We start from the raw sequence: 25300 nt of genomic DNA, 5'->3' as shown, positions 1-25300 counted from the left end.
CCTCTCCCTTTCTGTTTTTTTAAAATAATTTTGAAGGTTTGTTTTTCTTTCCTGTGATTCAGATTACAGGAAGTGAAAATTCTAAGCAAACTCAAAATGCTGTGATTTTTACAGCAGCAGAAAATAACCAGCTGTGTCTCCTGTAAGTTACAGTATGAGTATTTAGTGCTGTTGTCTTTAGACTTTCGAAATGTTTTGAGCTTACCATAGTCACCAGTGTGGGCACTACCTGTATTTCCACACACTTTTTTCTCCATCCTCAATATTTAATATTGTGGAAAATGTTGGAAGCATTATGCATATGGAGGCTGGACACCACTTTTTAGTCTTAGGGCCAACAGAATGTGGCATTACAAGGAATTGGGAGCCCTTTTTTCCCCTGTTTGGTCATATCTGCCTCGTCACACTCCAGACTGCCCCTGAGAAGTCTCCACTGGGCATATTCACCTTTGGGTGGCTCCTTGGAGAGAACCAAGCACATAAGCAGCTCCTTGATCTACCCTGAACTTCCAGATTTTCTCTTGAAGCGCTGCAGGTGTTTCTCCAAGAGCTGTCTTTCCCTGGAAGCAAATGAAAATGCTGTCTCCAGAACCACACTGTGTGTGCTGGGGGAAACAGGGCGGATGTGTGGGAGGGAAAGTTCAAGGTTATGTGAACTATTTACGTTATATACATTTTAGTTTTTGTTCTATATTTAGGTATGAGAAGGGAAGTTACTTTTATGATCTCCTGTAGTTCTCCCAAGCTCATAAAGCATCTGTTTCCCTTAAAGTCTCTGTCACCCTTGCCTGAACCAAAGTTGTTGGTGGCCCTGGTTCTTCTTCAAGGAGTCTCTGTCCCAGTAAAGGGACCCGTTGAGACCCACTGAGGCACGCAGGGACTCAGTATTCAGAATGCAACTGCTTATCTCCTGGCAGCATGCTAGTGGAATATTGCTCTTTATAAAGTGGTAAACTGCAATTATCTGTGATTTCTGTTTCTGAAAAAAGAATTGCATGGAAAAATTGAAAGTGGAAGAGAAGGAAATGGAGCTTGTCGTGAACACTTTGATACCAGAGGTGCTGCACACACCTCTGTAGATCAGAGGGTTTTGTGAGAATGCTTTCGCTTCTGGTATTTTGGCTTTTATCTCTTCCTGTCACTGTTCACCTCTGCATCCATGGGCAGAGCTGGAGTGGACTCAATGTCTTTGAAAGCTTGCGGAAGGTTCAGCCCAGGTCTGGGGCACAACTGTAAAGTTTTTCACTTTGCTCAAGTTACCTTCTCTAGCTGAAATCTTTCTAACTGAGGAAAGAGGATTGCAAGATGCCTAAGTTCACCCCAGATACAAGGGATAAATGTTGGGTTTTTTTAATCCTTTGAGTTTTTGTATCTCTCCTGTTTCACTTTCTAAAAATGCACTTTCTTCAAAAGGAAGGTTGTTGGTATGTGAAGCCTGTCCTCCTCCTGAAATTTTGAGGGCTGAACAGCTCGTTTTCAGAAAGAGTGATAAGATCTTCTGGCAGCCAAAAATAAGAATAATTCTGTTCCCTGGTGAATACCCTTGCCTCCCCCCAAAAAAAGAACTTGAACATAAATAGTTGATCAAAACAAAGCCTATGGTCTGATCCCATGAACTGAAGATATTTAGTTTCTGTTCCCAGTTTTGCAGTACTGTGCTGAGTAAAAGCCTCAATTCTCCATCAGTGAAACAGAGATAATTTTTCCCCCCCCTCAGGAAGGTTCTGTTTGAGTTAACAAGTTTGTATGGTGGCGTGGAAATGCTTTAGAAGTGGTTGCTACTAAGATTTCTCTGATTTGCAGCTGACAGATAATAGCAGGGAGGGACTGAAAGCCATCTTACAAAGACTCAGACTAAATGTGTTTAACCGCAGCTCCTGGAACCAGGCTGGTTCCCAGGCACAGGAGGGAAAACAAAGGACAGCCTCCAGGCCATGCTGCATTGATGGAAATGATGTTAGCATTAGGGGTTCAGGATTGCATCTGTAATCAGTACAGATCTGGAGAGCTCCTTTTCCCCAGCCAGAAAACCACATCTGCACAACCACTTAGCTCTGAGCAGAGTTCCCCCTCTCCCCTCCATTTTTTTTCTTGTTTGTTTTGATAGAAATAGAAATACCTTTCCATGTGGACCCTCCTGGTTAAGGTAAAGTGATATATTTCTATTAAAATAACACTTCTGCTGAACCAAATGGCATTCTTGCACAAATTGAACATAAGAAGATGAAAGAAAAAGTATTCGGGACACAGGAAAAAGGAACTTAAATTACTTTTTCAGCAACAAAATGGAAGGTCTGAAGACACTGTAATGAAATGAATAGAATGAAAGTTCTTGTTTCTCAGGCAGTGCTGAACGTGTCACTAAGAAGAGGAAACGCTGCTTTTACTGATGCAGTTTGCATTAAAAGTATATTTCAATAGCATGCAGAGCTAGATCATTCAAGGAATGAAATTCTGGGGGGGGAAAAGGACCAATGGCAGAGGAGAAAGTAGTTGCACATATAAAAGAAAACAAATTTCAAGATTTTCTATTTGGAATAGATGGATGTTTTTGAAACACATTCCTTTTCTTCATCACAGAAATGGTACTTAGTTTTGTTGAAGCCTGTTTCTGAAGGGTAAATTAGTCCAAATATATTTTCAGTATGGAATATTCTTCCAGCAAAGAATATTTCAGCAGTTTTCACATGATTCAGTTTAAATCAAAAGCAAAACTAGGGTTTTGAAACAGAGAGTCGTGTGCATGTCTCTCCTTTGAGGTCAGCCCTTCCAGAAGGGGCTCCTTTCCCCTCTGTGCTGCTCTGCCTTTCTCCTTCTCACCCTGAAGTGCCTCCTGGTACCTCCATTTGCACCATGACCCACCCAAACAGGGTTAGGGCTCCTGCACCCGAGGCTCTGCCTGACCCCACAGGGATCCCACGCAGGCACCCAGATTTCAGTGCTGATGTCTGTTTGTGATGTGCCTCCTGTCCCAGAAAGCACAGACAGTGTTAAAAATCATCTAGGGAGAAAACCAAGGTGGGATTGGCTTGGTATTCCAGCTCTGTAGTAAAGGGAGATCTCGTTTCAGTGTCTTTGTAATCCCTCAGTGGGGCTAGCACCTGGCATTTTGTGCCCTGTTTGAGTTGCCTTGCCCTATTCTGATCTTGCTCTGCATGTTATGCAGAAAGAGAAGGGTGCTGGAAAGTGAAGTGCACTGGGAGAGGAGAGGCTGGTGTTTCTGCTGTGGTCCTGCAGCTTTGGATATTCCCAGTGCCCAGGTGTGATGCAATCAGCTGGCACAGGGTACCTCACAGTCTCACAGCATCACCCCCAGGAAATCAGGGCCAATTCCAGCAGCAGGGAAATTTATGGCCCAAATGTGTTTTTGCACGTGTTTCAACTGGACTGTCACTTAAAATGGTAGGGTGGGAGAACCTAAAACGTGTGTGTAGCTTATTTCCTGGAGAGTCAGCAGGGTCACGAATGCTGCAGCCATGCATGCACTTGGGGTGCGTGTTGAAATGCACTTAGCACAAGGTTTGGTGTCTGACTCCTGGCATTGATTTAGAGCCCACAGATTTTGCAGTTTCCCTGTGTGTTAGTCCTGACAGCTCAGTAAGGCTTGACTGGGGTATCAGAAGCAAAGCCCTGCTCTGCCAGTGCCCTGAACTCTGCTCATTGCATAGAGCCAGCAGAGCACCAAAGTTTTGGTGCCTGTGGTCCCAGAAATGTGAGGTAGGTAATCAAATCCTACTGCTGTCTGACTGAGACTCATATTCTGTGGCCAGGAATCTCCATGTAAATGTCAGTGGGAAATTATCCTTGTGAGTTTTCTGTGTGACAGTTGGCTTTTTTCCTTCATTTTGAATCATGCAGTTGCAGGGATGAGTAGAAAAGAGAGAGACATCTGAGCCCCGTGTGAGCTCCCTGCCGAGGACAGTTGGAGGAGATGGGAGAGCTGGGCTGCTTGGGGATGGAGTGGGTGAAATGTGTCGTGCTGGAAGAAGATCACTGAGCTGATTTAATTAGTTCTGTTTCAGAGGATTCATTTTTGCTCGGGTCACTGCTATGTTCATCTGTTTGCTTTTTTCCCCCCTCTCAGCAATAGACAAATGCAGGGTGATAATTAATTTGGCAGGTTGATTGAGATTGGGTGGCAGAGAGGGGAGTTTTCCTGGATGAGTGATGAAGCATTGCTGGTTGAGCTTAAAGTGAATAGTCTGAAATAGAAAGTAGTTAGTATAAAATCCCCCCAAGGGTGTGTTTAAACTGAATGTACTTTGAGTTTTGACATTGAGGTTTTTTAGTAAGCTACAGACTCTACAGTGCAATTTTAGCACCTTTGCTAGCTGGGGTCTAGCTGTTGAAATATCAGTGCTATTCTGCTTTGTGAAGCCTCAGAACCAGGAAAATGGGGTGTTACTGAAAGAAGTGGCTTGTTTGTGTGGGTGTCAGGCTGAAACAAGCCTTGGCACAGCAACGCTTTTTTCTTTTCCAGGCCAACACCATAAGCTGAGGCCTCACCTGGCCAGGGTCAGTGCTGCTTTCAGAGTGGGAGAAGGCTGCATGGGTCAGCCTGCTCTATGGGAGGCAAATTCTCCTTATCTTAAAACTGTCATTATTTGATGGCAGCTCTCCCTCAGAGCTGGCATTAAAGTTCACATGTTTCAGTAAAACAAGCTGCTGACACTGTATTACATTTCTGGCTTTCTGCCTCGCTGTATTTTGGCCTCACCTGGGACCAATTCCTGCAGTCACCGTGTTTTGTGTTTCACACCAGATGGACAGTAAGTTGGAATATTACCATATGCAAAGTTTGTTTTTCTTCTTTTCAGGAAGTGCTTATGGTATCACGAGATCTGATTTGGTCAGACTGCTGGATTCTGCCTCTTACAGAATTCCCACTTCTGGTGCCACCTTTGATGTCTCTGGACAAGCACTTGGAGTTAGGATGTTTGCTCTCTCAGTCTTTACTCCCTTCCTCTTTGTGAGTGAATCTGCTCTGCTGCGAGGTTAGAGCTGGGAGCTGTGACAAAATGCCATCCTGTTTGCACGAGGGAAGGACGGAGGGGACACAAACAAGTTACACGTGTCCCTTTCCCTGCTGCAGTTCCCTTCCAATGGAGCCACTTCCAAAGCTGGAATGTTTGCTGAAACCTCCATGTTTACTCAGCGCTAAGGGCTTTTTTCTGCTCAGACTGCCAGTAAGGATGTCAATTTGATGATGGTTTGGAGTTTTTCTGGTTTGTTGTTTTTCTTTTCCTGTGAGGTAGACACATATCCACTAGGAATCAAATTGGAAAATCCCCATTTTTTATGCAAACTGCTGGAGGATGGTCAGCTATCTGATCAATGCACTTCCATTGGATTAATTTGCCTTTCATATGAGCTGTCGTGATCTGTGTTCATATTGAGGGTGGTCCACCTGAAATCAGAGTTTGACTGAAAAATCCCAGAAACATTTACGTGCTTTTCCAGTGGGTTTTCTATTGCTCTGCAAAAAGACATTCCCACTGTGTTCAAGACATTTCTTTGGAAGCAGAGACCCTTCTGTGCACGGGTAACTGGCCTAAAAGGGCACATGTCACCTATGAGGTTTGTGTTGGCAGCACAAAGTGTAGATGAAGCCCACATGATACTGGGATCTCTGAAAAGATGCAAAGTGAGAGAAAAGCCGTGTACTAAAGAGAGAAGAGTATTGGGAACATACATTTCAGAACAGATTGGTTTGTGGAAGTCTTTAGACTCCTTAACAAAAGCAAAAAATATTTTAGATACCTCAAGATAATTTCAGATTTGCTGCAGTAGCTGTCTGGATTATCAAGCTTGTGCCAGGCTTGGTATTGTGAATGGCATTCTTAATGCATAGTGAATGGTTCCCAATGGAAAAAAGTAAATAAGGTTTCTGACCTTTCTAGGAACTTAATTGTCCCAGAATTGCAACAGAATGGACTTGACTGTGTAGCTGTGAAATCCAGGAACTTCATGTGTGTACTGTGAATAGCAAGTAACATTTAAATAGTAAATGTTCTCCTTTTCATCAGTATCCATTTGTTCTTTTGTTAACTTGCTGTTATGTTTAGGACTCCTGACCTTGCTGTGTTGCCCTGGCATTCCCATACTCGGGAATCCTCTTCTATAAGAGACTGGTTGTAAATTATGTCTGTGGCTAAGGTGGGAGGGTATCAGAGTAGCTGTGCCCACAGTTTTTATCTCTCCACTACAGATATTTTTCTCTAAGGCTTTTGTTTTCATTACTAGGCTCAGAATGGGAAAATGGGTATATGAGAAATTTGATGAACACTTGTTTGGCGAACACTTTACTTTTAGAGATCAATATGCCTAATCTACCAGATCAGTTCAAGGGGATAAGAAATCTATTCATGATTAGTTTAATTGTCTTTAAATTGTCATTTATTCTGAAATTAAATATCCAGATTAAGATAATTAATTTAGGAAGCCTTTGTTAAAAAATCTGAAATACATCTGAAAAGAACTCTGTGTGGTATTGAGGATCACTGAAGAATAAGAATTGCTTCCAAAAATCCAAAATAAAGTAAGAGCAAAAACCACCACCACTACCTCCCTTCCATCCCTCACTCCCCTCAAAATCAGGTCTTTTCTCTGTTTTACTGCATCTCTGCCTCCCAAACCTGTTCTTCAAAAATCCTCTTGGATGTGTGAAGGATTAATAGGGACCTGAGAAATTCAGTGGTAGGAGTGAAAATAATAGAAACATGCATGGATTTGTTTTACTACTGTCATCTGTTTAAGTAGTTGTGACAAAAATTTGTGTAAAACCAGATACAGGGTGTGGAGGTGGATATTCCTGTGCCTTTTCTTTTTCCCACCTACTTTTTTTAATTTCCCAGCAGCTTCACATTCTCTGAAGTTAAAGCTGCTCATTTTCAGGGGTGCAGTGGAGCAAGGGGCACAGTAGCTTCCCTGAGTGCCAGCTTGCTGTGCCACACACCTCTGTGTCCCTTGCCCACCCTGTAAGGAAGCCAGCATGAGCCTGAAGAAGTTAGATGCAGTTGATTATGCAACGTGGAAATAAAAAGGTCATGTTCTGCCACGAGGAAGTCCTCTGAAATGCACTCCTGCTGTGTCACCCGGTGCCAGATGTGCTCTCAATCCTTCGCAGCTGTGACATTGGTTAATGCTCGGCGTGGTTTCTTCACTGTGCCTTTGGGACAGGCCCTGCTGGTGCCTTCAGGGCAGTCCCCTGTGCTGCTGGGACCCTTCAGCTCCCCTCAGCCTTCCTCCACCAAAGCCTCATTTTCTCCATCCTCTGCTGTCACAGTGGCTCATTATCCTGCTGAGAGAAGTACCTGTCTGATACAGGAGTGCTCTGTCCCACAGCAGTACCTGTCTGATACAGGAGTGTTCTGTGTGAGAGCAGTACCTGTCTGATACAGGAGTGCTCTGTCCCACAGCAGTACCTGTCTGATACAGGAGTGCTCTGTGTGAGAGCAGTACCTGTCTGATACAGGAGTGCTCTGTGTGAGAGCAGTACCTGTCTGATACAGGAGTGTTCTGTGTGAGAGCAGTACCTGTCTGATACAGGAGTGCTCTGTCCCACAGCAGTACCTGTCTGATACAGGAGTGTTCTGTGTGAGAGCAGTACCTGTCTGATACAGGAGTGCTCTGTCCCACAGCAGTACCTGTCTGATACAGGAGTGCTCTGTCCCACAGCAGTACCTGTCTGATACAGGAGTGTTCTGTGTGAGAGCAGTACCTGTCTGATACAGGAGTGTTCTGTCCCACAGCAGTACCTGTCTGATACAGGAGTGCTCTGTCCCACAGCAGTACCTGTCTGATACAGGAGTGTTCTGTCCCACAGCAGTACCTGTCTGATACAGGAGTGTTCTGTGTGAGAGCAGTACCTGTCTGATACAGGAGTGCTCTGTCCCACAGCAGTACCTGTCTGATACAGGAGTGTTCTGTCCCACAGCAGTACCTGTCTGATACAGGAGTGTTCTGTGTGAGAGCAGTACCTGTCTGATACAGGATTGTTCTGTTCAGTCTCTGGTAGTTCTCTATGTCCTGTGACCTCCCAGCCAGGTTTTGAGAGGATTTAGGAGGCAGCTCCATCCAGAACTTCCAGCTTCTCCAGGGTAGCTTCCCCCTTCACTGGACTTACCTCTGTCCCCACATGGGGCTCAGCCTGCAGACAATCCATTCACTCTTCAAACCCATCATTGCCCCTCGATGCCCGTGCCTGCACTTCAAAGCAGTGCAAAGTTCCAAAGCATTTCTTCCTCTGCTGTGGTTTTAATAGCTTATCTCTGCTTCGAGCTGTTGTCCAGCAGCCCAGAAAGCTTTGAAACAACATCTTTGATTAGGGTAGCAGCCTAATGGCTCTTAAATGCTCACCCCCCGTTTATTACTTTGGTTGGTTTGTTGTGGTGAATTATTTTGTTTGGGGTTTTGGTTTGGATTTTTTGTAACCAGTCTTGGAACTGAGGCTGGCCTTGGTGATCTGCAGGGCTACAAGATGTTGGGAGCGTTTGGGTGGAGAGTTTCCTCTCCACACTGACTGTGATGACAGGAGCACACAGCTCACACATCTGGCTGAGCAGCACAGCTCTGACATCCTGTGCTTTGCGCTGACCCTGGGGCTTGGCCAGGCGATGTGGAAGAGGGATTGTTTTTCCAAATACTGGAGCCCTTTGCTGTGTGTGTGTCTCTGACAGTGTGGGTGCCTCAGGGCAAGGGGCAGTTCTGACACTGGGGAGACAAGGTGCTCAGAGCAGCCAGTTGCTCCCCTGTCATATTACCAGGATCTGGCAGTGGTGAATCTCAGCAGCTCCAGCCTGCTTAGCTACTCCTGCCAATGCTGTCCACACCAAAATTCCCTCCCTAAATCAATGGAGTCAGTAAATCATCTCATTTATCTTGATTACCATGAAAATGCAGGGAGCAGTCTATCGGATAGAAGGAATCCTACTCAAAATAGCATGTGCAAAAACACCCTGTTAGTTTCTGTGTGACCTGACTCCTGCATGTTTGTAAAAATAAATGTTTCCTCTAATATGTAATCAAGGAAATAATTTGTGCTTTTTTTTTTTAACCAAAAAAGGAACTTATCGGGAACATTTTGTGCCTACAAACAGTTTCTTATAACCAGTGGAAATGTGATCCTGACTGGAGCACAGCTAATACCCGTTCAGTCAGAGAATATGGATCATACTGGGCCCCATTCAGCACAAGCTGTAAGGAGGCAGTGTCAGAGAACCCAACAGTGAGACACTGTTTCACGTCCTCAACATGCCCATTCAACTGAGTCTCTTCCAAAGAGGGAAGATGTTATGCTCATGTTTAAATAGAAGCTCTGCTATTTTGGTGAAGGTTGAAACCACGTGCCAGCCTGATTGGATACTCGTATCTGGATGCTGATTCCCAAATACAAACAACTCTTAAAGCTGCTGGCTACCACCCAGCCAAAACTTCTCATAATCTCTTTGGTAATTGATTTTTACCACTACTAAATGCGCTAAATCCTTGCAGGAGTGGCAAAAAGGCATTTTTCAGGCTGCCCTATTCATGTATCACAGCCAGTTCAGTGGGAAGTGTAGGATCCAAGTGGCTCCCAATCACAGATGGAGCAGAGGAGCAATTCCTCTCACGTTGCTGTGCTTTGCCTTGTGTTCACCTCCCACTAGAGAGAGCAGGGGTCTTATATGTTCACTAGAATGGAAATGAGGTATCCAGCCACAGCCTAAATCTTCAAAATCCAAGGGAAGGAGCCAGTGAGCTGGGGTGGGGCGAGGTTCTTATGTGCACTTGGACTGTGTGATCCTGTTGCAGTCTTCTTGGATCCCATTTATTGTCTTTGGTGACTAGGGGCTGATTTAGCTCACCACCTAATTGTTTTTGTAACAGTAAAAGTGTTGTGTATGTGTAAATATTTGTCGAAATTAAATTCCAGGGTAAAAGACTGTGATCTGAATAGAATTAGAATAGACTTTGAATTCATTTAAAGGGTTTTTTAAATTCTATATTTAATTATTTCATTGGTCCTCTTTAATACCTACAAAGGAAGGATCTGCTCATTCCCTCTAATGAAACTCTGCTGAGTGTCATATTTGCTTTAATAAGTCCATATGGTTTCAAAATGCTGTTGCATTCTGCTGCTGAGGGCTCTCTCCCCTTTCAAAGAATATACATGGGACTGCTTGTGTTTTAAATATTGGGGGTTGTTCCTGACTTGTGCCCAGTTGGGGAGGTGTTTATAATAAGATTATGCCGTTTCTATTTCACTTACTGATTTTTGGGGTTGGGGTTTTTTTGGTTGTCTTTGTTGGAGGTTTTTTATCTCATTGGGTTTTTTTTCCCAGCCATTGCGTAGTTAGCACTATTGCTGTTTCAAGGGTGCCAGAATGAAAACCATGGTTCAGGAAAGATTATATAAATGAAAAACAGGTCTTATAAACAGCTGAAAAGGTTTAAATTGTCATACATTACTTTCTGTCTTTTTATTTATTTAGATCTTCTACAATATGTGTGGGTTACATTTTCCTGCAATTCTCTAATACTAAGGAGGATAAGAATCACAGTTTATGAATTTTAATGAAAGTTGAAATACTTATGTAATCATTTGCTGGGGCTTTAATTAAATAACCATATTTAGAGAGGTGAGGGCTGGAGATGCTAGTTTTTATAGGGATTTGTTCTGCTCCAATATGGGTACCTCAGATACCTAATGTAGGTAGTCCTTTATACCATTCCTTACTCCTTGAAGGTATTGTTGCATTAGTGAACAAAATCTTTAAAACCACAAGCCAAGAAACTTCATGGTGTTCATAACAAAAAACCTGAGATTTAGAGCATGGATCCACCACACAACATCTTCAGAAGGAGGTGATACCTTCTCGTTTTCTGTCTGTGACTGGTATTTTGGGGTCCTTTCCATTCCTGCCTCCTCTTCCACTGACAGTCCTCACCCCAGCTGGAATGGGGGAGTTTTCCCTGGAGACCTGTAAGTCAGGTATTAGGGCAGAACCTACCAGCTGGTTTTAGTGAAGCCCATGTTTCTGTGCATTCCTGAACATGGGAGAGTCCTTCTTGCTGCTAAAAGCTGCTTTCATCTTACTAAAACTGTCAGGGATGGGTTTCCAGGACAGTTTCAGATGAAATGTAAAGTAGCTCCTTTTCTTCTAAGAGAGACTGCATGCATATAAGCTGTGTAGGAGTTTGATTTCAGCTTTATCCCTCCCTTTCTGCTGCTGATACACTCAGCCTTAGTTGCCTGGTCAGTAAGAATGATAAATTTGATGCTCTGAGGCTCTTTATTATCAGTCTGGACCAAATTGATTCTGAAGAACTTTCTGGAGAGGAGGTGGTGGAGTCTGGAGCAAGCCCATCTGTTAATGATAAATATAAAGCCCCCTACTTTCAAATGCATTTCTATGTCAGTATCTGTTTGCATGCGTGTGCCAATTAAACAGTATATTATTTTCTTTTTCCACGATTTCAAAAGGTTGACTCACTCAAGTGGATTTATGCACATGCTCTGTTTTTTTCTGAGTGTAATTGGTTTGTTGTTTGGCTTGTTTTTGTTTTTTTTTTTTCTTTGTGAAGGTTTTTTTGTTTGTTTGTTTTGGGGCTTTGTTTTTGCTTTTAATTCTGTTTTCTTCATCTTTTGATTTCTATTCAGCTTCTGGAAATCGTGATTTCTACCTAGCCCAATAGTTCATGCATACTTTCTTTCCTCCTTTTTTGGGTTTCATGCTGCAGCACTTACTGTTTGTCCATGAAAAGAAAATAATTTTCAGAAGTACCTGAGCAGAGTGTGGCCTGTTAAGCTAAAGGGTGACACTCTGAGGCACTCATCCCTCTGTAGCTTGCTGGCCTGACAGAGATTTTGTTGTAACCTCTGGGATTTTCCTCTTTCTGTCGTAAAGCTGGAGACCTTTTAGTGTGGTACCCTTTGCATTTAATTTCATTTTTCATTCCTTCACTCCCGTGTTAATAGAGACCACCATATGCCAAGAACATTCTAGCATGACATGAACGCAGTTTTTCAGATAAGGGAGAAATACATTTTAAAGCCAAGTAAGATTTTATAAAAACAGGAGGAAGAGGTTGGCTTCATAGGTCATGTATTTGACTATAATGGTTGAAAACAACCTCACTGTTTTTGCTGGTGACAGCCACAGCCCATGTCACTCAGCACATCCTGGCACAGTGAGAGCAGTGGTATGGACTTTGTTCTACACTGGACACAATGGATCAATTAGCAAAAGTACAAACATGGCTGATTCCACCAAGGCACCTCTGTAGAGAAATTAAATTGGCCAAGGGCTATGTAATTGGCCATAAGGGATCTGCTCATGTAACAGTGACAAAATAAGGAAGGGGTCACTGTTGGTCACAGTGAACTTGTGACTGCTTCACTGGTGACTTTGACTTCTCTTCTGTAGGGGATGTTGATAGCTGGGCACTGGGATATGGAACAAGGATGAGTTGTCACAGCTTTTGGAGTCACTTTTCCCTGCAGCATTGGCTGCTGCTGCAATACCCAGGATTGTGGAGGGCAAGACTGGAGATGGGGAAACAAAAGCTGCCTGCAAGCTGGGCAGGAGTTGGCTGTGGGGCTGAAAACTCACGGTGGAGATGTGAAACACCAGGCAAGAACAGGGATCAGGATGAGCAAACCATGCCTAGAGCTGAATGAATGTTTCAGAGGACTAGATTTAGGTGTGAGGATTAGTGGTGATTAGTTACCACCATTAGCCTGGTGATTAGCGGTGATTAATGGCGATTAGCACCCTGGCACACATCAGTCTGGTTTCCTGGGACTGGCTGCACCGGGAGCACCCCTGTTACAGTGGGAACAGCGATGCCAGGCCTGACTTGTGACTGCACCTCTCATTTTTGGTGGCAGTAATCAAGCAAGCTTTCCCTTTTCAGTGAGCTGTGGATTCAGTGAAGGCAGGAGCATGGAGAATCTGGCAGTGGGATGCTGTGCTACGCTGGGTTTGAAGGTGTGGTGTGTGCTGCCAAGGGTCTGGAGAGCCTGCAGAACCACAGTGGCCACAGCCAGGCTGTGACATCAACCCTTCTTCCTTCACTGTGAGGTTTTCTTTTTGTGCTGCTGCCACTGATAGCAACCTGGAGGTCAAGATAGCCCTTTAGCATGCTGGGAATCACAGGTGGTCAGACTCAAGCTAAATTAATTTTCTTTCAGACAAGTGAATTAAGAAAGCAGGAGCTACTTCCTCCCAAGGCACAGGAGCTAAAAAGGAAAAATGGAGAGGGTTTTTTGGTCCGGAGAGGCAGGAGCCGCAGGGGAAAGGCAGGTACAAGGGTTCTGGCAGAGGCTCTTTGAAGCACATAGCCTTTTGTAGGTTCATCTCCTGGTGATTTCTGCACATCAGTTATTTACTCATAGACATCAAAGCTGTGCTTCGTGGAGTGATGGGAAACAAACAGGGAAACCCAGCATAGCCAGTGCTTCCACCCATGGTATATGGAAAACAGGAAAAAAATCCAGTAAAAGGAGGGATCCAGCCACAAAGCTGTGTGAGGTAAAAAAACGATCTGACATTCCTGATCTTTAATGCCTATCTGCATATGAGGTTTGTCTCCAGTTAAAAAAACCATATCATCATAGGAGATGCATGTGGCTATCCTTATTTTGCAAAGTAGTTTTAATCTCTTGTCCTGGGATGACTGTTTTGAAAGCATGTTCTGCAATAAGTGTGGGTTGTACATCTTCTTGCCTACCTCAGAACTGGGAGAAGGCATTTCCTTTGGGAAAGAATGTTGGGAAGAATGAGCAAGAAAATGTTCTTGACTCTAAGTCATTACATGTGACATTAACCCTCCTTTCATTCACATATTTTTATATTTGCATTAAGCAATACTTCTGTGTGGAGGAGCAAACAATGCCCAGAAGAAATCCCTGAGCAGATATACAAAACAAACCATAATTCAAGGGTGAAACAAATTTAAAGCTGTTGCTAATTATCATGGTTGATGTAAAAGGTACATTGCTAATTAACCTAATCTCCCCTGGTTTTGGTGATCTCCTTGGTGAGGTATCAGCTGTTCTTTTGTCAGATCAATATTAAACATTTGGCTAAAGCTGAGTCTATGGCACTGGGCATTTTATTGGCATGAGCAGAGTTGTTATGCCAGATGTGTTTGGGTTCTGAATGTAAAGGTACAATGTTACATGGCTTTTTTATGAAGCTGAAAGCTGTGTGAAATAAATCTTAAAAGCAAACCTGTTTATTTCCAAGAAAAATGTGTAATAGAAATAAAAATGAGTGTTTCAATTGAAACTAATGAGTGCAATTTATCACTTACCTCTGCTTTTCTTTGTTTTCAGCTCATGGGGCATTCTGAATGGGATCACAAACGAGGACCCAGAGGCTCACAGGTCAGTTGCTCAGTATTTTATGTTTGATTTTAGCTTTTGCTTCATTTGAGGCATTCAAGCAAGTTTTCCATCTGAGTTTGGCAAAGTTGTTAATTTTGTTAATATTTGCGGGGTTTGGAGGAATGGAACAAAAGCATAAAACCATGACAGCTTTCATTAACATAATTTTTGAGCTGTAATTCAAACAGTTGATCCAGACAGAGCTGAGTCATCCAACAGAGGTTTTTTCAGTAGCAGAAAGATGGATTAGATGTATGGAGAAAGCATTTCTTATTCAACTGTCTCCATCAGGACATCAAAGGAATGCAATTTCAAATAACATGTGTATGTTTTGTTTGGGGTTTTTTTCTTCATTTGTATTTTAACCTGACAAACTTGTACAACTTGGATGGCCCTGTCACCATGAATCCTTTTGTTGTTGACCAAGGTGTTGGAACTGTGTGGAGAGGTGCAGAGAAGCCACGTGGAGCCACTGGTTTGCTCTTGACCCATCACTGGAAAGAAATTATGCCAGTAATGTTAGTGGTATCACAATGCATATCTTGGGTGAAATAGTCTTTGCCATCTACTGTTGAAAGAACATAAATACATTATTAGAGCTCCAGCATTTTGTACTTGATTTTACTTCAGGTGAAGGATTTTTATATGGATGCTTTATACAAATGACAGTCCAGATGTGTCATAAAAGCATTAGAGGATCCATAATAGGGTGGAATCGTAGAACAGTTTGGGTTGCAAGGGACCTTAAAGATCATCTCATTCCAACCTTCCACTGTCCCAGGCTGCTCAGAGCCCCATCCAGCCTGGCCTGGGACTCTTCCAGGGATCCAGGAGCAGGCACAGCTGCTCTGGGCAGGCTGTGCCAGGGCCTCAGCACCCTCCCAGGGAAGAATTTCTTCCTCACATTTGCTCTGAACCTACTCTCTGGCCATTCGAAGGCGTTCCCCCTCGTCCTGTCCCTGCAGCTCCTGATGAAGAGTCCCAAAATGGCCTAAGCTTTCTGATTGCCATGTGCTCTCCTAGTGCCCAGACACAAAAAACAAGGAAGAAAAGTTTCATTGGACAGAAGAAAATATGCCTCAGTTAATCCACTGTAGCTTTAGATTCTCTCTTTTACATTACTCTGAAAATTGTATTAAACCTAAATTAATTAAATTCTTTGAAAGGTTAGGAGAAATTAAGGAGGTTCTGATTTTTTGCATGTAATATAAAGGACTTTTCTCATCCTTTTGTGATGCAGTTACATTGATGCCAGTTTGCATCCTTTAAAAATTGTGCCTGTTGTAAAAAACAAGAGCTTGCTGAAATATTAAGGGGAGTGTTTGCTATACTTACGTACTTTAAAACCTGGAAAGATAAAAAAGGGAACTGGAATCACTGGTTTACCATAATGTAAAACTAAAATCCACATATGAACTCATAAAGGTATTCTATCAAGACCCATTAAAAAGCTCTGATTCAGTGAAGGGTTTTTTTTTTTTTTAGGAGCTAGTAGGTTTTCCATGGCATGTGCTGAAACATGAGGGAAAGCTACTTCAGTGCATGTCATCCTTCCTAATGGCCCACTTGGAAAATATGTTCCTTTTCTGAACGTAGGAGTTAATGCAAAGTGCTGTAGTTACAGGTAGGGATGGATGTCAGATGAAATCCACTGGGGCCTGTGGGAATTTCTGTTTGCAGCAGTTTGTCTTGTGATAAGCATCTGCAATTCCACAGAATGTAAATGGCACAAGTAAAAAGTTGTCTTTACCATATTTAACTTGCTCATGATTTCTACCATGACCGTCACTGCACTCCCCTTTTAAGAGGCTGCCCATGTATATGTGTATGTATGTTGTAGGATTCCTTTTCTTTTAGAATTACTATACTATTAAGGCTGCTCTAATTAGATTGAATTATAGTTTGCCTTACAAAGAGTGCTGCATCCTTGTTCTTTTTTTTTTTTTTCCTTTTTTTCATCCCCGAAGACAGCACTGCCTGCTGTAAAGTGCTTTATGCTGGGAATTTTCTCTACGGATTTGAAATGAAGCAGGAAGTGCAAAGTGAATTTCATTACATTTCATGCTTAATTTTAAAGATTAATACATGTTAGAATTAAGGATTTAGGCATGAAATTTCAAAACTGAGTTTCAAATTAAAGAAACTCCTATGTGTTTAGGAATATTTAATCCAGCTGAAGAAATCTCTCTCTCCCAAACATATACATGCAGTCTGTAGAACTACATCATGTGAGGGGTAAATATTCATACCCATTTGTAATGTTGGCACGTGCCACAAAGTGTGACTAGCAGAATTCATCCCTGGAATATTATTGCTCTGCAGAAAAAAAACGCAAATTGTATTTTAATCATTCTACTAGAACATAGTACTTGATATTCCTGGGCTCTTGCAGGTGGGACCCATGGCACACTTTGTGCACACGTTTTTACAAGGGCTCCTGGGTGTGTGGGAGTAATTTGTTGCTCTGTCATCAAGACTTGTTTGGCTTGCTGGAGATGTAGGCGTAGCCCCAGAGCTAGTGGAATGGAGCAGTCGTTCCTCCAGCATTGTAAAAGAATGATGGAGAGAGAACACAAGTCCAGCCTTTTTAATTCTCTTTAACTACAAAAGCTCTCAATTATATATCTGAGGTGCTGCGTTTTACCCCTCCAGTTCCTAAGCAACAGCTATTTTCAGATTGAGTGCGTCTGGTGCTGTCTACTTACTTCGGGCTCCTCTCTGGGAGCTGGCTCTGGGAGCCAGGCTGTTCCTGCCTCAGCCTTTTGTTGTGGCACTGCAAGGACTCAGATGCTTTAGAGGAACAGCAGAGGCTAACCTGGGCTCTAACCTGGGCTCTAACCTGGGCTCTAACCTGGGCTCCAACCGGTCTCGACCTCGCAGCTCACAAAAACTTGTGTGCATTGGGGAGCTCTGCCATCTACAATGAAGAGCAGAATTCAGAAATAAGGTTCTTGCCACTGGTTTGGGACAGAAGCCTTTTTCTCAAGTCTGGAAAAGCCTCCAAAGCAGCTTGAGAATGATGAGCCGGAAATCTCTGTGCCTGCTGAAGCGCAGGTGGGAGTCGATCCCCGCCACTGACCAGGTACTGTGCTCTGGGACTCCCTTGGGTCTCAGCCTGCCCTCAGGGCCACTGTGCAGAGACCTGCAGGGATTTAATGGGGTGGAGGAGTTCTCTGAATGCAGAGACAGCCAGCTGATCCTTACTTGTCCTTTCCAGAGATGAATGCTGCAAAACCTCGGTAAAGCTGATTTTGCAAGAGCATGTGCTTGCGATCGTGGAGATGCCATGGCAGCCCACTAATGCAGCTGTATTTAACCAAGAAAGTCTCCCTGTCTCAAAAAGGAGACTTTTCTAAAGGCTTTAGGAGTATTTTAACCTGAGTGCCTAGGGAAAATTGTGGTCTACTGTTGATGGGTTCCTCGGTGCATGAGTTCTTTGTGTTTCATATCTTACATGTGTGTATGAGTGTATGAAGGCACTGAGGCACTGGCAGAACCTCAGTGTTTTTAGAGTCTTCTTGGTTGGTGTGTCCTTCCAAGTGTGTTAACCAAGAGGAGAGTAAAGCAGATGTAAACAGAACATGTGTAAACATCTGCTGGAAAAAGCAAATATTGTCACCAGAAGCAGGACTAGGATGTGATGAATGGCATTGTGATCAGTATTTTTCCTACTTCTTGCTCCAGGCAAGATTCTCTGAGGTTTTTTCTTTCGGCTTTTTCCAATACCTTGCTTTGGATGTACAGATAACAAAAGAAATAATTATAAAAAGAATATTGGTGAGCTAACAGCTCCACTCTCTTCTCAATCGTAATTCTATCTCAGTTTTCCATTTATAAAACAGTTGACTATGACTGTTACCCATAGAAAAGAGACAGTTGTTTGACAGGGAGAAGAATGGACAAAAGAAATGCATCCCAGTTTTTGAGAAGCCTCTTCCTCTGTATTTTTATTAAAGGGAGAAGGGCAGGGCAGATTACATACCGTATCTAATGGAGTTGTAGATTTTAAAGATAAATCATACCACTTGGAACTTCTACACATCTCAGACATATTAGTTGCCAAAAAACCCCTCCACGCTGTCACATTATTATTCACAATAAAATAATAAGGTATTGTTGATTAATACAATTTTATTGTACTGAAATGAATTTAATTGATCAAGATCAGTGAAGCATTCTTAAATTTCCTAGGAGAAAAAGGAGAAATGAATGCTCTGTCAGGAAGTGACTCATTGGTCATCTTATTTCTTTTAAGAAGGTGTAGAGACACCAGTGTTATTTCAAGGGAAAGCTGGTTTTCAGCTTTACTTTTCCAGCATTTCTTTAGATTGCTCTAACCCTAATGTTGCATTGCATCACACATCATATTGTAACACAGTATGTGGGAAAAATAAGCATTCCTCACCCTGGGTGTGAGGTGTGCTTGGCCAGCTGAGCTGGGTATCAGTTCCAGCAGCAGTGCCTCGAGCCAACTGGAGGGCTTTAAAAGAGGAGAGGAGATTTCCCTGACCCATCTCTGGGAGGGTGAGACTCAGAAACTGGTGCATGTGAATGCAGCTCACTTGAGCACAGAGCGAGTCTGAAAGGACTGGCTGAAGTAAAATGCAGTTTCTGTGCAAGATGACAGCCCCAAAGAGGAAGCTTCCTGAGTGTTTTAGGCTTATCCTGTTCACAAGTTATTGTATAGGAATAATCCCTCTGCCTTTTGGTGCAAACTCATGCTTTAGTCTAAGGACTAAAGGGGATACAGTCATTTACTGTGTTCCAGGCTGACCTTGACAAAATGACTTTATATTATATATATAGATAGATAGGTAGATATATAGATATAGGTAAGTAGTAACATTGTAGGCTACTTCTCAGAGTAGATAAAAGGTATTTGTTAACAAGTAAGATTTTTGTTAACAAGTAACAAAACCTCTCCAAATGGGCTCATTGCCACCTCAAATGAAAACAAAAGCCAGACAAAAAGCTAAAGGAAGGAAATAAAATGAAACTGTAAAAGAATGATTTCTACTGGGGCTCTGCCATCTCTTCAGAACAGCAAGAGGTTTTATTGTTTAATATTATTCATTTTTTATGCTTGTGAATACTTTGCTTGTTAAATAAACAGGATTTTTTCCACTTTTCTCCGAGGAAATATTTTCTTTCTCCAGTAGGAGGAGGGGCCACTTGAATCTGCTTTCTAGAGGGACCCCTTTGGAAGTTTCCTCCCAAATTTGCCCTAAACCAGGACAGTGGGATATTTGGCTTGCTCTTCTTTCCAGTGTAAAATAATGTGGCAGGTCTCACTTTCTTAAAGTGGGAGCTGTAAGTCCACGGTGCAGTTTGATGCTCTATTCGAACGTAGTTTCTGGGTTTTTTTAAGTCATAAAGTGATTTCTATTCTTCATCTTCCATACTCTGCATGAAATGAAATGGCACCCAGAACTGTTCTGGCAATGGTGTGCAGCCTGAGAGGTAAGAGTAGAGAAAAAACAAGAGTAGTTATGATGTCCATAGACAATATAGTTGGAGGTTGTTAGTTTGGGGGTTTTGTGGAGCTAGGTTGTTATATATATTTTTTTAATCTTTTGAGCATTGTTTATGTTCTCAGACACTACATCACAGAGGTCTCCATGGTTTCCAGGCTCTGGTATGACAAAGGAATTTTCTGCTCATTGTTTCCTATTTTATGTGTGTGAAAGAGTGAGGAAAGCAGATTTAACTGTGAACCCTGAATTAGATCTTTTTGGGTTTGGTTGATGAAAAATGTCCAATCTACTGTTCATTTTTATATGTGGAAGATATATCTTTATCCTGTGGGTGTTTTGCATAGGTAAGTTTAAGCTAAATAGTGATAAATTAAATACCATATATTGGCCTCTATTTAACAAATTGTAATATTTCTTAGTTCTCGAATCTTGAATGACTTTGTCAGTAATTTTAGAAGGAATTACCTTTATATAACTAAGGAAAGAATTTGTGAATGCTTTTCTTTCTTGTCCATCCAGCTGTTCAGATTGCTTGAACACCCTCCCTGAAGTTTCAGTACAGTTTTGGGGGGTAATTCTCTGTTGGTTTTATTTGGTATATGTGCCTGAGGATCTTGTTTCTTAGACTCATCCTAATTTTTTATTCCTGAGAACTGAAGCTGAGAATGCTTTCACTGAATGGATATAGATTTAAAATGTGGTCACCAGATGAGCCAGAGGTGTTAAATATTTGTTAAATATGCAATGCTGTTAAGTATTTCCATCTACCTGAAATTCCCCGTAAATTTCATGAGTTGTAGCCTTGGAGCATAACTTGGTTTCCTGGTCCTAAGACAGGAAAAAATCTTCCCACATTATCCCATGATGGAAACTTCTAATTATTTCATTGATGGCTGTGAACTTAAAAACACAAACTAGATTTCCACAACGATGTAAGAAGAACATGACCAGTAGCTGCTGTAGAGATTTATATCCACATAGCTGGGGATAGTTGGAAGGAATGCACTGTGCAGTTCAATAAAAGCAGTAATGCATTTTTAGGCAGGAATTGGTGCTTACAGCAGTGTAAGCAGGGGCAATGCTTTCCACAGCACCGAGTCACAGTTCAGATTGTGGTGGATTAGTGCAGAACCCACGGGGTGATGCTCCCCTCAGCTGCCAGTGGTGCAGTGGTGCTGTGCCTAAGGCAGTGTGCATGTGCACTGCACTGTCCTGGTCCTCCCTCTGATGGGGTAGGTGGGAAAAACTTCCACAGTCTGCAACCTTGCAGGGTATTAAGCAGCAAATGAACTGATCCTGACTGAGTCACAACTGAAATGATAAACCAAGGGATTTTCTGAGTTTCATGTAACATTGCATCATGCAGCCACCATATTCAATATATTGAATATCATATTCACACATTCACTGTGAGTTCATGCATACAGCAGAGTCCTGCTGGGACATGTCACTACAGTGATCCTTGTACCTAAGCAAATCCCTTCCACTTTACCTGAAAACAGGTTGCAAAAAAAAAAAAAGAATAAAAAAAAGGGGGGGGGGGGGAAGGGTTCCTGTTAAGAATGTTTTGGTGGGTTTTCACAGTTACTCACTGTTAATGAAACCTTACATTATCCTTTCATTCAGCAGACAAGCTTTCAAAGCTTTAGTGGCAGAGCAGAGATTGGCAGGGTTTGGGATGTTACAGGAAGAGGCCTCAGGGGAGGGTTGTGGGCTGGTTGGAATATGGAGTTGGGACTGGGGGAAGAAGAGTTGCTTTTGCACAGCAGGAAAGATGCAGAAAGCTGAGTCTGGGATGAAGAAATGATCTAGGGAATGCTTCCTTGCTTCCCAATGTAGCAGATGAATGATGGAGAGCAGAAAGCTATCTCAAATAAATAATCGGCCTCAGTTTTGTCCTTGCTTCTCTTAGAGTGAGGAGTTGAGCCACAGGCACTGTATGGGAGCATTTCTTTTTGTCCTGCAGGCTTTCTGCCCTGCTGCTCTGAGGTGAGACAGGATCTGTCACAGTGGCAGGGTGACCCAGATGATGAGGGCAAACCTCCTGCAACCTTCCACATGCATCACTCCTAGGATGGAGGAAAACCTTCTGAATAGTGTCAGCCACCCTGTGGCTCTTTGCTCTCAGATTCTCCATCTCAAAATGACTGGCAGGGGAGCAGGAGTGGATTGGAAACTCAGTAATGACTTTCATTTGGTTATTTATAACCAAGCAGGAGCTCAACACAGATTTCCAGAAATGTTGCCATTCTTCAAAACCCTCCTCCACCATTATTCCTCCCAGGTCTGTAGTGCAAGTCCTTGTGCCAGTCAGGCAGTCCAGGCGTGTGACAGAGAAGCTTGCTGACAATATTCAGATTGTTTTTGACTTTGCTCAGTGAGTGAGTTCTAGCTCAGGAAGGTTACAGCTTGCAGGATCAAGGCTGTGCTGCAGATCAGAGCAGTCTGGAAAAGGAATGAGTGCTGAAATGCAAACAGGAGTGGGAAATCACATCCTGGTGAAATGACTGCTTGAGAAGCAGCATGGTAGGAGTATGAGGTGTTAGGCACTGTGCCATTTGCCTTGGTATTTTGAAAAGCAGAGATAGTGGCAGAACGTGAATTGTCTTATTTTGTTTGGGGTTTTTTGTTGTTTTTGTTATTGTTGTTGTAGGGTTTTTTTTGTTTGTTTGGTTGGTTTTTTTTGCCAAGCTTTTCCTTAGGCTGGGGAGTGCATGTTCACTGATGTGGTGCAGATATAGATTGCCTGTGGGAATTGCATTGAGAAGATGGGATTGTGAACTTTCATCACTTGGAGCAGAGGAGGAAGATTTCTATTCCTCTGGGGTGATCAGACTCCTGAACGCCCTTTAATCTCCCTGGATTTTTCTCTCTTTCTGGCAGTTTTCATGATTTAATTTTCAGCAGTTTTCATAATTCTGTTAACTCATTTGTTTGTTTTCAGAACTCTGGTTTTTATATGGTGTGCTTTTCTGACTAAAGCTTGTATTTCTCAGTTGCCTTTTATAAATTTAGAGTCTTAAGGTCTTCAGGTTAAGAGATTTTATTCATGTGCTTTTGGGGGGGGTTTGAGGTTTTTTTGGGGGTTGGTTTGGGTTTGTGGGGTTTGTTGCTTTTTTTTTTTGTTTGCTTTGGCTTTTTTATTTTTGCGTTCTAGTTGCAAACTTAGGAAAAATTTGTTTGTTGGGTTTAAGGCAATTTGAAATTTATTGGCATCTGATGGTTAAAGTTGTTAGTTACCTTTAAGACCCATAAACTTACAGACATTCAGAGAATTTAATCCCCTGAAATTCAAGTCCTCTCCTTTAGCACAATCTAGAATTCTCTGCAGGTTTTCAGATTGCAAATTCTCTGAATTGCCAAAATACAGGCATCCCTATGCCAGTCTCTGAAACAAAAGCTACTCAGAATGTTCTGAGACCAGAGTGGTGCACCTCAAAAAGAGATGAGTAGTTAAAAATCAGTCAAACAGTGTCTCTTAGTCTCCTGGACATGGTTATGCTGGATAAAATTTTCCAAATACAGGCTAACTGTTGCAAGGGGAAATATTAGTGCAAAAGTTCACAGTTTTGAAAAAGTTTTAAGCAACTGAAAACAGGGTCTTAGGAAGGGAGTGATGGCCAACATAATAATGGCTGACACAGTCAGATGCTTTGTAATGTAAAAAAACTCACCCCACATTAAAATTAGGTGGCACTGGGGCTTTTGTGGTGATAGAAGACTACATTTTCGTTCCTGACAGCTATGAAAAGCTGAGTGTTCTTTCAATTTCTAATAATACCTTAAATTTCACTTACTGAATACATACATTGCAGGTATTTGTCACCTTCCCAAGCACATTTTTAACACAGTCATTGCAAAATTTTAGCTTCCTCTGTTAAGAGATGAGCCCAACTATGGAATGAATGTGATTAATGTACTTCATTTTTTACTAAGCAGGGTTTATTCTTATCTTCAGCCAGTGTGCTTCCACCAGCATATTAATGGTAGCATTGCTGGGGGATGTGTCTGCTCTGCCCTTCCCTACTGAGCTCCCACAATGCCATTGTTGTTGGAAGATGTCCTCATTAATGAGGACAAAATGAACTGGCTGATTTCACTCTATAATGAAAACTTCATTTTAAAAGCATTTTTATTAGTACTTGTTTGTTTTGGCTTTTTCCCCCCCCTGAGTTTTGTGTCCATGCTGGGGAAGATGTGTATGCTTTAACTGCTGCTCTCTGGGATAGTTTTAAAGAATAAATAAGTGAAAGTATTTCCTATTGTTCCTTCCTTACAAGAATACATGCTGAATTCTCTAGTAGCTCATTTTATGAGTTTCCCAGAGGAAAAGCTCACAGCTGATCAGCTCTGCTCTCAACAGCAGATGTTCTTTTTCTTGACTTCAGTAGTAAGCTAAAATTTTGTTCTATGTCTGAGGGATCAGTGTTCAAAATTTCAAAATGAGTTATTGGAGCAGCCTCCTGAGATTTTTGAATAAGCTGGAGCTGGAGTAAATCTTAAAGACAAGTCATAAAAAGAAAATTTCATGTTGGGTTGGATTTTAGAGATCAAAGGTTCATTGTGTAATGGCTCTGCATTGTTCCATTTTCAATTCCTGAGCAACTTTGAATGTTGCAAGAGCAGTATGAATTCTTACAGTCCATTAAGAAAGGCTGGAGATGAATAGGTGTTGAATCTGGACTTCATAATTATTAAGTTGCTGCTCTTTATGCAGGACTAGAAAAGCTACTGGTTATGGTAAATAGGCAAGCCCTTAGAGGAGAGATAGAGGCATCAATTACTGAACTGCAAAAAAGTAAAAAAAATAAACCAACATTTAGCATGAGAAAGGTGTCTGTTAATAACCTGGGTGATGGACAGACTGCACCCTTAGGAGATGTGCAGGAGGTGCAGAACCATGGGGAGAACCTCTGCCCTTCAGAGGGACAGGCTGGAGAAAGGGCCAAGAGGAACCTGGCCAAGTCCAGCACAAGGGGGGAAAGTGCTCCCACTGCTCAGGAGACAAAGGGCAGGCAGCAGCACAGACAAGGGACCGACTGCCTGGGGAGCAGCTTGGCTCAGAGGGACTTGGGTCCTGCTGGGCACCGAGCTGAAGCCGTCCTTGCGGGAAACAGTGCCAGCAGCGTCATGCTCACCCCGCTGGGAATTGCCTGCAGGCTCAGGGAGGTGATCCTTCAGTCCAGCTCAGCACCAGGGAGCACGTCTGGAGTGCTGGGTGCAGGTCTGAGCTCTGCAGAGCAAGAGAGCCACAGAAATACCAAAGCGTGTCCAAAACAGGAGCACAGAGTGATGGAGGGGCTGGAGCATCTGTCCTGGGAGGAGAGGCCAAGAGCTGGGACTGCTCAGCCTTGGAAAGGGGGCTGGGGGATCTCGTGGGGGTGTACAAATAAACCCCTGGTCTGAGAGCGAAGGAGAGGGAGCCAGCTCTCTTCAGGGGTGCCCCTGGACAAGA

The 25300-nt window shown here is 42.6% G+C and overlaps 1 protein-coding gene across 2 annotated transcripts in view; it reads left to right on the top strand.

The window, feature by feature from the left end:
- PDE3A (phosphodiesterase 3A) overlaps nt 1-25300 on the top strand; it is a 214668-nt gene that overhangs the window by 126824 nt on the left and 62544 nt on the right. For both annotated transcript variants that reach the window (XM_062492598.1, XM_062492597.1), the window contains exon 2: nt 14321-14371. In XM_062492598.1, coding sequence (XP_062348582.1) covers nt 14321-14371 — 51 coding nt within the window. The remainder of the gene's footprint in view (nt 1-14320; nt 14372-25300) is intronic.

The sequence above is a fragment of the Cinclus cinclus genome, chromosome 4 (genome assembly GCF_963662255.1).
Source record: "Cinclus cinclus chromosome 4, bCinCin1.1, whole genome shotgun sequence".
Classification (NCBI taxonomy): Eukaryota; Metazoa; Chordata; class Aves; order Passeriformes; family Cinclidae; genus Cinclus; species Cinclus cinclus.
Note: the sequence above shows the minus strand (reverse complement) of the source record. Positions and strands in the feature narration are given on the sequence as shown.